Source organism: Mobula birostris, chromosome 11 (assembly GCF_030028105.1).
Source record: "Mobula birostris isolate sMobBir1 chromosome 11, sMobBir1.hap1, whole genome shotgun sequence".
NCBI classification, from domain to species: domain Eukaryota; kingdom Metazoa; phylum Chordata; class Chondrichthyes; order Myliobatiformes; family Myliobatidae; genus Mobula; species Mobula birostris.
The window spans coordinates 38,741,931-38,756,245 of record NC_092380.1 but is presented as its reverse complement, the minus strand read 5'-3'; the positions used below and the strand labels follow the sequence as shown (position 1 = coordinate 38,756,245).

At 41.8% G+C, this 14,315-nt stretch overlaps 1 protein-coding gene across 1 annotated transcript in view; it reads left to right on the top strand.

Moving 5' to 3' along the window:
• muc5fl (mucin 5f-like) overlaps positions 1-14,315 on the top strand; it is a 73,096-nt gene that overhangs the window by 46,098 nt on the left and 12,683 nt on the right. Inside the window, exons 11-13 of the mRNA XM_072271358.1 lie at positions 440-492; positions 2,040-2,162; positions 2,812-2,824. Of these exons, the coding sequence (XP_072127459.1) occupies positions 440-492; positions 2,040-2,162; positions 2,812-2,824 (189 nt within the window). The remainder of the gene's footprint in view (positions 1-439; positions 493-2,039; positions 2,163-2,811; positions 2,825-14,315) is intronic.

The window sequence follows — 14,315 nt, the reverse complement described above, 5'->3', positions numbered from 1 at the left end:
GAAGGTATTAAGAGGAATAGACAGAGTGGATAGCCAGCACCTCTTCCCCGGGGCACCACTGCTCAATACAAGGGGACATGGCTTTAAGGTAAGGGGTGGGAAGTTCAAGGGGGATATTAGAGGAAGGTTTTTTTCTCAGAGAGTGGTTGGTGCGTGGAATACACTGCCTGAGTCAGTGTGGAGGCAGATACACTAGTGAAATTTAAGAGACTACTAGACAGGTATATGGAGGAATTTAAGGTGGGGGGGGGGGGTTATATGGGAGACAGGGTTTGAGGGTTGGCACAACAAAGTGGGATGAAGGGCCTGTACTGTGCTGTACTGTTCTATGTTCTATGTTCTATAAAACCAAGAATATAATGCTGAGGCTTTATAAGGCATTGGTCAATCTGCACTCGGAGTATTGTGCGCAGATTTCCCTTATGTCCCTTATGTGCAGGCATTGGAGAGGGTCCAGAGGAGGTTCATGAGAATGTTCCCTGGAAAGAAAGAGTAAACAAATGAGAATTTGATGGCAGGCACCTCCTAGTCTTCACCCAGCTAACAGGAATCACCTGCCATTCATTTCCAACTCATCACCTGCAGCCTATTTATAACCAGCAGCCCTTGTTCACTCATCAAACCAGTCACCGTCAAGTAGTTGCTCGATTACCTTGTTGCTGTGTTTTTATTATCTGTTCTGTCTCTCAGTTTGTGGTCCTCACAGTTAGCAGTTTATTATTAAAGTATTATTTACTGCTAAATCACCTCCGCTGCTCTGGGTTAAGCCTCTCTACATCTCCGCACAGCAACATACAGCAAAATAAACAAAGTTCAACAATTATAAGAATAAAGAATTATATAATAATAAAGTTAGAGGTTATAGTATGGATATAGAATAAAATGTGCAAAATACATAAGTAAATAGAATCACCTATTTATAATGTTAACAGTGTTGTAAAATTTGGTTTAAAGATTTCTACATTGCAGTACAATGACAGGGGTAATAGATAAAAGGGATGGGGGGATTAACAAGAATGGTTGATCAGATTAACTGTCTGTGGAAGAAACTTTTAAGACGGTGTGAAGTTATTATTTTAATAGCTCTATTGCACTTTCCAGCAGGGAGCTTTTGAAAAAGACAGCATCTCCAATGATTTTTCCTATAGTCCCAATACTCTACCAATCAGGAAGTCCCTGAGACATGGGAAGAAATCCCAATTCAAACCTAACAGTCACAGGGAGACTTGCAAACTTGAGACAGCACCCTTGGTCATAAATGAATGCAGGTCACTGAAGCTGTTAGACCACGGTGCCACTCTTATTCTGTGGATATGAACCCAGGATGTAATTGCTCTGTGAAATTAACACATTAGAAATGAACATGTACTCAATATTGACACATACTTATTCTGTACATGATACTGATTGCCACACTACTTAAGGGCTGTGGTAGCAAAAGAAAGAGTGCAGATGAGATTCACCACAATGTTTCCTGGAACAGAGGACTGTAGTTAATGGATGTAGGAGACGGAGGGGTGACCTTATAGGGGTTTATAAAATAAAACAATCATCTGAGTTTTATTCTAGAGGTCACAGGTTCAAGACGAGAGGGGAGAAATGGAAAGGTGAGTAAGTTTTTCCACACAGTGGGTACTGAATATCTAGAACAAGCTGACTACGGGTGCACTGGATGCAGATAAAAACAATGTTTCAAAGTTACTTGGACATTTATCGGATAGGACAGGGGTAGAAGATACGGAATAAATGCAGGCAAATGGCATTAGTGTAGGTCGGCATTTTGGTTGACATGGATGAGGTGGGATGTAAAGGCTCTAAGTTTTCATGCTTCTATATCTGGGTGAATTAGCTACTTTATTTCAATATTATTAATTTTATGATCCTTGTTTCTGCTTCTTTTGTAGAGCCACTGCATGTTTGTGTAAATAAAGGGTCAATGTACTACGTAAGTTGATTGTTTTAAATGTACCTTTTTTTTCCTATGATTAATTCATTTTAAATAGTGAATCAAATTAACTAATTTTCTTCTCTTCATGCAGCCCGGTGCAATTATTCCTCTCAGTGAATGCCAAATATGTACTTGCAGCAATGAGACGGATCCAGCTAGTCAGCTGAATATCATGTTTTGTCGGAATAAAGAATGTAACAAGGATTGTGCACAAGTAATAATTTGCATGTTTCATTTCTGATAATATTTTGCAGTAAATTGCACTTGAAAGTTGGTGACCATTTAATGACACTGTCTGTGTAACTCCAGCCATCATGTTGACCTCAGTTCCTGGTCAAGAAGCCCCTGCTAGCTATTACGAAAAACAAGTTGCAAATCTTGGAACAATTAAAATCATCTGTGGCTAGCTGGACAGAACAGTATCAAAATAAAAAAGGAAACCAAAAAGAATTAAATACTGGAATGTTATAATTAGAAATTTCAAGCATTATTATTTTATTGCCGAGATCCAACAAATATTTATCAGGGAACTAATGAATGCACTTTGCAACAGGGGTCTGAGTACCAAGAGGTGCCTGGTGAATGCTGTGGTAAATGTGTCCAGACGCAATGTGTGATACACCCTGGAGATCAACCTGTCCATCTTCTGCCGGTTTGTATAATCAAATTATATTAAATAACAGTGACATTGTTAATAAAATATTTCTTGTTAAAATTCCAAGATTTCATGAGATATGATAGGGAAAATGGTCACTTTCTCACCCAGTTAAAGCCTCCAAACTATGTTGGAATTAAAATTACTGACATTTTCCTAAACTTCAGCTTTCAAAATTTTTTTCTCAAATGATTGTTTTTTTTCCTAGGAATCAGAGCATGGTAATTTTATTTTATTCCTTAACTATTTGTGCTTCTCCATTTCTCTCTTCACTTAATAAATGAGCGTCAGACAGAGTTCACTTGCCAAGTTTTGAATGCAGCTACTATTGCATGTGTGCAGATCATATCAGCAGGCTACACAAGTTTATTAATGCTGGCTACTGTAAAGTTAGCCTGGATCACACAGAAGCAGTTCTGCTGTGAACTGCCGCGTTCTGATCTGGTTAGCATTCAGGAACTGTGCTTCACAGGAGGGAGCCAGCCTGCGGTTTTCCATTTGTGACCGCAGCTGTGGTAGGAAAGGTGGGAGGCAGAGAACTAACAGTTTCTACAGAGGGTTAGGACACACATGTAGTGGTGCTAGAAGTTCAATAACATCAAGGTACTGTGTGAATTATTCCCTCATATTGTGTTAACTCAGTATAGACCAGGAGACTTTATCATTAGGACTTTTAGTGCAAATTCATATTCTCCACCCTAATATAACACATGTGACCCAACTATGGTCCACACAACCATCGTCTACAGATTCTGTACATGGACAGAGCCCAGTTCAGTCTGAGAAATATTGCTCATTCTTCCTTCTCTTTAATTCATAGTTATAGGCAGCAGTAGAAATGGCATTTCTACACCTCCTTCCAATAATAGCATCAATGATGTTAGCCGTTGGAGAGAACATTCCAGTGATAGTGTGAGATCCTGAATGAACTCCAGCTTACATTGTCCACAAGTGAAGATGCTGCAAGCATATGCTTGTTCCACATGCTTACTGTTGAGCCTTTCACCCTTTACAACAGTCCAAGTCTGCAATATGAGCTACAGACATGCTCATTTTATTGCACAAATTAGCTGTTTATAACATTCAACTTCTACTTCATTTTATTTCTCTATTCAGATTCAGATTCATTTATTTATCACATGTAAATGGAAACATACAGTGAAATGTGTAATTTGTGTTAACAACCAACACGACATAAGGACGTGCTGGGGGAAGCCTACAAGTATTACTACACACTCTAGAGCAAACAATGTCCACAATGCTTAACAGAACAGCACAAACAAAAACAACACCAAAGCAGCAGCAAACAAACAACAACACCCTCACAGCCACTCACTCAGACAGTCCTCTAAACCCAGGACAGGCCATCTCCAAGGCTCCAGCCTCTATTGGACTTCCAAACTAATAGACATTGGGCCTTCGACTTCACCACTGGATTCACAGACTCGCAGACCCAGGGTTTTGGCCATTGAGCCTCGACCTCTGCACTTCGATCTTTGGTATTGGTCCCGATCTTGCCAATGACAATGAATGAGATCCCTGGTTAGAAATCCAAACTCCAGGCTTTAAACTCCAGACACTCTGATGACTGGAACCCCCGAACTCTAGGCCTTGAACTTCGGTCTTACCAACTGTCCCTAACCAGCAAAGGTCTTCGTGCCCCCTGCCCACACGGAACTCCAATTCTGAAACTTATTGACCTGGCAGCCCCCAGCCCTCATCTTTGCTGGTCTGTTGGTCCAACATCTGTCCAACCTTTACAATATTAGCCTTCAAACATGGAGGGGAGGCCTAGATTACAGATGACCTTTAAGTCCTCCACACCATAACCTGACCTTTAATTCCCCTTTCTGTCCCCAAAACTGTCCCTAAGAAGCAAAAATATAACTAAGTCTAAGTCATGACCTCAATGGAGACCACAGCTCAGAGCCATCTTGTCCTGCAGTTGACTTTGCTATCCTCACATTCCTTAGCCTCTAAATTGTATAGCACATTAAACAAAAGTGTGAAAACAGCTTGATCATAACACTATGTTCCCTTTTCTCTCAAAGTCATCCACACTGGTTTTGTTTTTAATCTAGTTTATTTTTACTTACTTAGAGTAGATAGAGTAATGCAGATGACCTGTGAACTCATAGAAAGGCACTCAAGGAGCTGAATTACCTGCCAAGAATATAATGGATAACAGGAATAACCCTACAATAACACCATAGCTGATCTACCTGATGCACTAGCCATCTTTTTATAATTTCTTGAGCAACTAAAAATCTGTCAAACCCAGCCTTGAATATACTCAGCCACTAATCCTCTGTAAGATTCACTTGCTCTGAGTGAAGATTTCCCTCATCCCTTTCTGACCACTTACATTGCGAAAGTGATCTCTGGACATTGCAGCCGATTAAAGCATCAATTCCACATCATTCTGTACAAAGCTAAATGCTGGAAATCTGACATCAAAATAGAAAAGGCTGAAGTCCTCAGCAAGTAGAAAGAGAAACAGACAACGTTCAGGTCAAAAGCTCAATTACTGCTTCTCATTGTACAGATGCTGCCTAAACTGCAGAGTGTTCCCAGCATGGCCTGTTTTTAAGCCCTGTAAGAACATAAAGTTCAAAGCAAATTTATTTTGCATATTATAATTTCCCTAATTTTGGAAAATACTTAGTAGCAGATTTAGCTCAAATTTTCTATAAAGTGTCTGTTTTTCAAAATAAGTTGATTTTTTTCAGCACCAGCTGCTTAAGGTGTAAAAGAACATTAATAGAAACAAATAGGATGGGAGGTGACCTGATAGAGGCGAATAAGATGATGAGAGGCATTGATCATGTCAGGGGCTTTTTCCCAGGGCTGAAATAGCTAGCATGAGGGGGCATAGTTTTAAGGTGCTTGGAAATAGGTATCGAGGGGATGTCGGGGGTATGTTTTTCACACACAGTGTGGAGGGACTGTGGAATGTACAGCTGGCGGTGGTGGTAGAAGTGGTCTTTTAAGAACCTCTTAGATAGGTACATGGTGCTTAGAAAAATAGAGGATTATGTGCTAGGGAAATTCTAGGCAGTTTCTAGAAAAGACTACATGGTCGGCACAACGTTGTGGGCTGAAGGGCCTGTAATGTGCTGTAGATTTCTATGTTCTATGTTCTAAATAACTAAAATGTAGTGTAGCCTGCTAGGAAATTAATGTATAGAATCTAGGCAAATGTTACACATACGTTTTTGAGTAAGAACAGATCTTCAAATAAAAACTTTAATGGATGGAATACTATATTATACAAAGGTTAACTTGATGTATATATTTTAACATGGAACATCAAGGATATATACAGAGAAAGGCGCCTGAAAAGTAACATCATGAAGGATCCCACCCACTCTGCTCATGAAACATAGAAACATAGAAACATAGAAAATAGGTGCAGGAGTAGGCCATTCGGCCCTTCGAGCCTGCACCGCCATTCAGTATGATCATGGCCGATCATCCAACTCAGAACCCTGTACCAGCCTTCCCTCCATACCCCCTGATTCCTTTAGCCACAAGGGCCATATCTAACTCTCTCTTAAATATAGCCAATGAACTGGCCTCAACTGTTTCCTGTGGCAGAGAATTCCACAGATTCACCACTCTCTACGTGAAGAAGTTTTTCCTAATCTCGGTCCTAAAAGGCTTCCCCTTTATCCTCAAACTGTGGCCCCTCGTTCTGGACTTCCCCAACATCGGGAACAATCTTCCTGCATCTAGCCTATCCAATCCCTTTAGGATTTTACATGTTTCAATCAGATCCCCCCTCAATCTTCTAAATTCCAACGAGTATAACCCTAGTTCATCCAGTCTTTCATCATATGAAAGTCCTGCCATCCCAGGAATCAATCTTGTGAACCTTCCTTGTACTCCCTCTATGGCAAGGATGTCTTTCCTTAGATTTGGGGACCAAAACTGCACACAATACTCCAGGTGTGGTCTCACCAAGGCCTTGTACAACTGCAGTAGTACCTCCCTGCTCCTGTACTCGAATCCTCTTGCTATAAATGCCAGCATACCATTCGCCTTTTTCACCGCCTGCTGTACCTGCATGCCCACTTTCAATGACTGGTGTATAATGACACCCAGGTCTCGTTGCACCTCCCCTTTTCCTAATCGGCCACAATTCAGATAATAATCTGTTTTCCTGTTATTGCCACCAAAGTGGATAACTTCACATTTATCCACATTAAATTGCATCTGCCATGAATTTGCCCACTCACCTAACCTATCCAAGTCACCCTGCATCCTCTTAGCATCCTCCTCACAGCTAACACTGCCGCCCAGCTTCGTGTCATCCGCAAACTTGGAGATGCTGCATTTAATTCCCTCATCCAAGTCATTAATATATATTGTAAACAACTGGGGTCCCAGCACTGAGCCTTGCGGTACCCCACTAGTCACTGCCTGCCATTCTGAAAAGGTCCCGTTTATTCCCACTCTTTGCTTCCTGTCTGCTAACCAATTCTCTATCCACATCAATACCTTACCCCCAATACCGTGTGCTTTAAATTTGCACACTAATCTCCTGTGTGGGACCTTGTCAAAAGCCTTTTGAAAATCCAAATATACCACATCCACTGGTTCTCCCCTATCCACTCTACTAGTTATATCCTCAAAAAATTCTATGAGATTCGTCAGACATGATTTTCCTTTCAGAAATTCATGCTGACTTTGTCCGATGATTTCACCGCTTTCCAAATGTGCTGTTATCACATCTTTGATAACTGACTCTAGCAGTTTCCCCACCACCGATGTTAGGCTAACTGGTCTATAATTCCCTGGTTTCTCTCTCCCTCCTTTTTTAAAAAGTGGGGTTACATTAGCCACCCTCCAATCCTCAGGAACTAGTCCAGAATCTAAAGAGTTTTGAAAAATTATCACTAATGCATCCACTATTTCTTGGGCTACTTCCTTAAGCACTCTGGGATGCAGACCATCTGGCCCTGGGGATTTATCTGCCTTTAATCCCTTCAATTTACCTAACACCACTTCCCTACTAACATGTACTTCCCTCAGTTCCTCCATCCTGTTTGTCCCAGTCCCATCAGGGAGGAGGCTATGTAGCATCCATGCCAGGGCCACCAGTCTCAAAAATGGTTATTTTCCCCAAGGCTGATCAACACTTCCAGCTATTAGCCTCCCCCTCCACAGCTGCAGCCACCACTGGTTTATCATTTCCTGTCATAGTTATTTTATACACACACTCCTGTGCCTAGTGTCACTTTCTGGACGTACAAGCAATCAATATATGTATTGTATATAAGCTAATCTTATATATTTATATTTATTGTGTTTTTATTATTGTGTTCTTTATCTTATTATGTTTTTTGTGCCACATCAGATTTGCAGTAAAACTGTTTTCATTTTCCTTTACTCTTATGTATTGGAAATGGCATTGAACCATCTTGAGTCTTGAATCTTGAAAATGTTACATAAAAATATAAAATAGTTTTTTGAAAAACTGCAAGTACCTTCTGAAGTATAATCTTCTTTTTCTATTATAGCCTGGCAAAGAATGGCCTTCACCTTATGACAAGTGCATAACTTATAAATGTGTGAAAATTAATGAGAGTTTAATTTCAACCAGTTCCAAGGCAGAGTGCCCTGATTTTGATCCAGAAAACTGCAAACCAGTAAGTATACATATGTTTCAGTTAATTAATGGAACTATAAATTTGTATTATAATATTTACAAAATGTACTTTGAAATGGACCAAAATACTGTATATTCAATTATAATCACTCTGCTGAACTGCCAGTATTATCACACAAGTTTGTTCAGTTAGCATTAAAAAATTCCCACTACTACAAACTGACACTGATGTACTTCATATTCATAGAAAATAGGTGCAGGAGTAGGCCATTCGACCCTTCAAGCCTGCACCACCATTTATTATGATCATGGCTTATCATCCAACTCAGAACCCTGCACCAGCCTTCCCTCCATACCCCATGATCCCCGTAGCCACAAGGGCCATATCTAACTCCCTCTTAAATATAGCCAATGAACTGGCCTCAACTGTTTCCTGTGGCAGAGAATTCCACCGATTCACCACTCTCTGTGTGAAGAAGTTTTTCCTAATCTCGGTCTTAAAAGGCTTCCCCTTTATCCTCAAACTGTGACCCCTCGTTCTGGACTTCCCCAACATCGGGAACAATCTTCCTGCATCTAACCTGTCCAATCCCTTTAGGATTTTATACGTTTCAATCAGATCCCCCCTCAATCTTCTAAATTCCAACGAGTACAAATACAGTTCATCCAGTCTTTCTTCATATGAAAGTCCTGCCATCCCAGGAATCAATCTTGTGAACCTTCCTTGTACTCCCTCTATGGCAAGGATGTCTTTCCTTAGATTTGGGGACCAAAACTGCACACAATACTCCAGGTGTGGTCTCACCAAGGCCTTGTATAACTGCAGTAGTACCTCCCTGCTCCTGTACTCGAATCCTCTTGCTATAAATGCCAGCATACCATTCGCCTTTTTCACCGCCTGCTGTACCTGCATGCCCACTTTCAATGACTGGTGTATAATGACACCCAGGTCTCGTTGCACCTCCCCTTTTCCTAATCGGCCACAATTCAGATAATAATCTGTTTTCCTGTTATTGCCACCAAAGTGGATAACTTCACATTTATCCACATTAAATTGCATCTGCCATGAATTTGCCCACTCACCTAACCTATCCAAGTCACCCTGCATCCTCTTAGCATCCTCCTCACAGCTAACACTGCCGCCCAGCTTCGTGTCATCCGCAAACTCGGAGATGCTGCATTTAATTCCCTCATCCAAGTCATTAATATATATTGTAAACAACTGGGGTCCCAGCACTGAGCCTTGCGGTACCCCACTAGTCACTGCCTGCCATTCTGAAAAGGTCCCGTTTATTCCCACTCTTTGCTTCCTGTCTGCTAACCAATTCTCTATCCACATCAATACCTTACCCCCAATACCGTGTGCTTTAAATTTGCACACTAATCTCCTGTGTGGGACCTTGTCAAAAGCCTTTTGAAAATCCAAATATACCACATCCACTGGTTCTCCCCTATCCACTCTACTAGTTATATCCTCAAAAAATTCTATGAGATTCATCAGACATGATTTTCCTTTCACAAATCCATGCTGACTTTGTCCGATGATTTCACCGCTTTCCAAATGTGCTGTTATCACATCTTTGATAACTGACTCCAGCAGTTTCCCCACCACTGACGTTATGCTAACCGGTCTATAATTCCCCGGTTTCTCTCTCCCTCCTTTTTTAAAAAGTGGGGTTACATTAGCCACCCTCCAATCCTCAGGAACTAGTCCAGAATCTAACGAGTTTTGAAAAATTATCACTAATGCATCCACTATTTCTTGGGCTACTTCCTTAAGCACTCTGGGATGCAGACCATCTGGCCCTGGGGATTTATCTGCCTTTAATCCCTTCAATTTACCCAACACCACTTCCCTACTAACATGTATTTCGCTCAGTTCCTCCATCTCACTGGACCCTCTGTCCCCTACTATTTCTGGAAGATTATTTATGTCCTCCTTAGTGAAGGCAGAACCAAAGTAATTATTCAATTGATCTGCCATGTCCTTGCTCCCCATAATCAATTCACCTGTTTCTGTCTGTAGGGGACCTACATTTGTCTTTACCAGTCTTTTCCTTTTTACATATCTATAAAAGCTTTTACAGTCAGTTTTTATGTTCCCTGCCAGTTTTCTCTCATAATCTTTTTTCCCCTTCCTAATTAAGCCCTTTGCCCTCCTCTGCTGAGCTCTGAATTTCTCCCAGTCCTCAGGTGAGCCAATTTTTCTGGCTAATTTGTATGCTTCTTCTTTGGAATTGATACTATCCCTAATTTCTCTTGTCAGCCACGGGTGCACTACCTTCCTTGATTTATTCTTTTGCCAAACTGGGATGAACAATTGTTGTAGTTCATCCATGCAATCCTTAAATGCTTGCCATTGCATATCCACCGTCAATCCTTTAAGTGTCATTTGCCAGTCTATCTTAGCTAATTCACGTCTCATACCTTCAAAGATACCCCTCTTTAAGTTCAGAACCTTTGTTTCTGAATTAACTATGTCACTCTCCATCTTAATGAAGAATTCCACCATATTATGGTCACTCTTACCCAAGGGGCCTCTCACGACAAGATTGCTAATTAACCCTTCCTCATTGCTCAAAACCCAGTCTAGAATAGCCTGCTCTCTAGTTGGTTCCTCAACATGTTGGTTCAAAAAACCATCCCGCATACATTCCAAGAAATCCTCTTCCTCAGCACCTTTACCAATTTGGTTCACCCAATCTACATGTAGGTTGAAGTCACCCATTATAACTGCTGTTCCCTTATTGCACACATTTCTAATTTCCTGTTTAATACCATCTCCGACCTCACTACTACTGTTAGGTGGCCTGTACACAACTCCCACCAGTGTTTTCTGCCCCTTAGTGTTACGCAGCTCTACCCATATCGATTCCACATCTTCCCGGCTTATGTCCTTCCTTTCTATTGCGTTAATCTCATCTTTAACCAGCAACGCCACCCCACCTCCTTTTCTTTCATGTCTATCCCTCCTGAATATTGAATATCCCTGAACGTTGAGCTCCCATCCTTGGTCACCCTGGAGCCATGTCTCTGTGATCCCAACTATATCGTAATCATTAATAACAATCTGCACTTTCAATTCATCCACCTTGATACAAATGCTCCTTGCATTGACACACAAAGCCTTCAGGCGCTCTTTTACAACTCTCTTAGCCCTTATACAATTATGTTGAAAATTGGCCCTTTTTGATGCTTGCCCTGGATTTGTCGGCCTGCCACTTTTACTTTTCTCCTTACTACTTTTTGCTTCTACCCTCACTTTACACCCCTCTGTCTCTCTGCATTGGTTCCCATCCCCCTGTTGTGAACTAACCTCCTCTCGCCTAGCCTCTTTAATTTGATTCCCACCCCCCCAACCATTCTAGTTTAAAGTCATCTCAGTTGCCCTCGCTAATCTCCCTGCCAGGATATTGGTCCTCCTAGGATTCAAGTGTAACCCGTCCTTTTTGTACAGGTCATGCCCGCGCCAAAAGAGGTCCCAATGATCCAAAAACTTGAATCCCTGCCACCTGCTCCAATCCCTCAGCCACGCATTTATCCTCCACCTCATCGCATTGTATGAGTCTGTAGCAGTGCTTGTACTCATGTCTGCAGACATTGAAGGAGGCTTGGAAGTTAAAACAGATTATATGAAAGTGAATACTACTCAACCACACAGCCAATACATGTTACACACATCAAAGTTGCTGGTGAATGCAGCAGGCCAGGCAGCATCTCTAGGAAGAGGTACAGTCGACATTTCGGGCCGAGACCCTTCGTCAGGACTAACTGAAGGAAGAGCTAGTAAGAGATTTGAAAGTGGGAGGGGGGGGGAGATCCAAAATGATAGGAGAAGACAGGAGGGGGAGGGATGGAGCCAAGAGCTGGACAGGTGATTGGCAAAAGGGATATGAGAGGATCATGGGACAGCAGGCCCAGAGAGAAGGAAAGGTGGGGGGGAAACCCACAGGGTGGGCAAAGGGTATAGTCAGAGGGACAGAGGGAGAAAAAGGAGGGAGAGAGAAAGAATGTGTGTATATAAATAAATAACAGATGGATTACATGTCTATCCACGGCCTCCTCTACTGTAAAGGTGAAGCCACACTCAGGTTGGAGGAACAACACCTTATATTCCATCTGAGTAGCCTCCAACCTGATGGCATGAACATTGACTTCTCTAACTTCCGCTACTGCCCCACCTCCCCCTCGTACTCTATCCGTTATTTATTTATTTATATACACAAATTCTTTCTCTCTCTTTCCTTTTTCTCCCTCTGTCCCTCTGACTATACCCCTTGCCCATCCTCTGGGTTCCCCCCCACCACCTTTCCTTCTCTTTGGGCCTCCTGTCCCATGATCCTCTCATATCCCTTTTGCCAATCAACTGTCCAGCTGTTGGCTCCATCCCTCCCCCTCCTGTCTTCTCCTATCATTTTGGATCTCTCCCTCCCCCTCCCACTTCCAAATCTCTTACTAGCTCTTTCTTCAGTTAGTCCTGACGAAGGGTCTCGGCCCGAAATGTCGACTGTACCTCTTCCGAGAGATGCTGCCTGGCCTGCTGCGTTCACCAGCAACTTTGATGTGTGTTGCTTGAATTTCCAGCATCTGCAGAATTCCTCGTGTTTAAGCCCATACATGTTTATTTGGAGCATGAGTGAGAATCCACCTCCAGCTTGCTGGAGATCAATCCAGTTGTTATTTTTTGTAAATTATACATTTCATTGTAATTGGGTAACATCTAACACTTTACAATTTGCTTCATGTTACAGGGCACAATTATTACAACTGAAAATGGCTGTTGCAAGACCTGTAAGTATTAAAGATGTGCGGCAATATTTGAATCAAAAAATATATAAAATTCTCTAAACCACTCTGTGACTAGTAGTGTGCCACAGGGATCAGTGCTGGGTCCATTGTTATTTGTCATCTATATCAATGATCTGGATAATAATGTGGTAAATTGGATCAGCAAATTTGCTGATGATACAAAGATTGGAGGTGTAGTGGACAGTGAGGAAGGTTTTCAAAGCTTGCAGAGGGATTTGGACCAGCTGGAAAAATGGGCTGAAAAATGGCAGATGGAGTTTAATACAGACAAGTGTGAGGTATTGCACTTTGGAAGGACAAACCAAGGTAGAACATACAGGGTAAATGGTAAGGCACTGAGGAATGCAGTGGAACAGAGGGATCTGGGAATACAGATACAAAATTCCCTAAAAGTGGCATCACAGGTAGATAGGGTCGTAAAGAGAGCTTTTGGTACATTGGCCTTTATTAATCAAAGTATTGAGTATAAGAGCTGGAATGTTATGATGAGGTTGTATAAGGCATTGGTGAGGCCGAATCTGGAGTATTGTGTTCAGTTTTGGTCACCAAATTACAGAAAGGATATTAATAAGGTTGAAAGAGTGCAGAGAAGGCTTGCAAGGATGTTGCCGGGACTTGAGAAACTTAGTTACAGAGAAAGGTTGAATAGGTTAGGACCTTATTCCCTGGAGCGTAGAAGAATGAGGGGAGATTTGATAGTGGTATATAAAATTATGATGGGTATAGATAGAGGGAGTGCAAGCAGGCTTTTTCCACTGAGGCAAGGGGAGAAAAAAACCAGAGGACATGGGTTAAGGGGGAAAAGTTTAAAGGGAACATTGGGGGGCTTCTTCACACAGACAGTGGTGGGAGTGTGGAATGAGCTGCCAGACGAAGTGGTAAATGCTGGTTCTTTTTTAACATTTAAGAATAAATTGGACAGATACATGGATGGGAGGTGTACGGAGGGATATGGTCCGTGTGTAGGTCAGTGGGACTAGGCAGAAAATGGTTCAGCACAGCCAAGAAGGGCCAAAAGGCCTGTTTCTGTGCTGTAGTTTTTCTATGGTTTCTATTGTTTCACTCAGTAGAATAGTTTCAATGGTTCCACTTAATATCAGAGAAATATATAAATATACAACTTGACATGCCCCAGAAAATAAGTGACAGTAAAAACATTAGATCCCAAAGCCCCCACCCACTCCCCCCTCCCACGCACAAGCAGCAACAAAGCAATGACCCTGCCCTTCCCCACTTACTTCAGCAAAAAAACATCAGCACCTTTCACCCATCAAGTAAGCAATAGCAAAGCT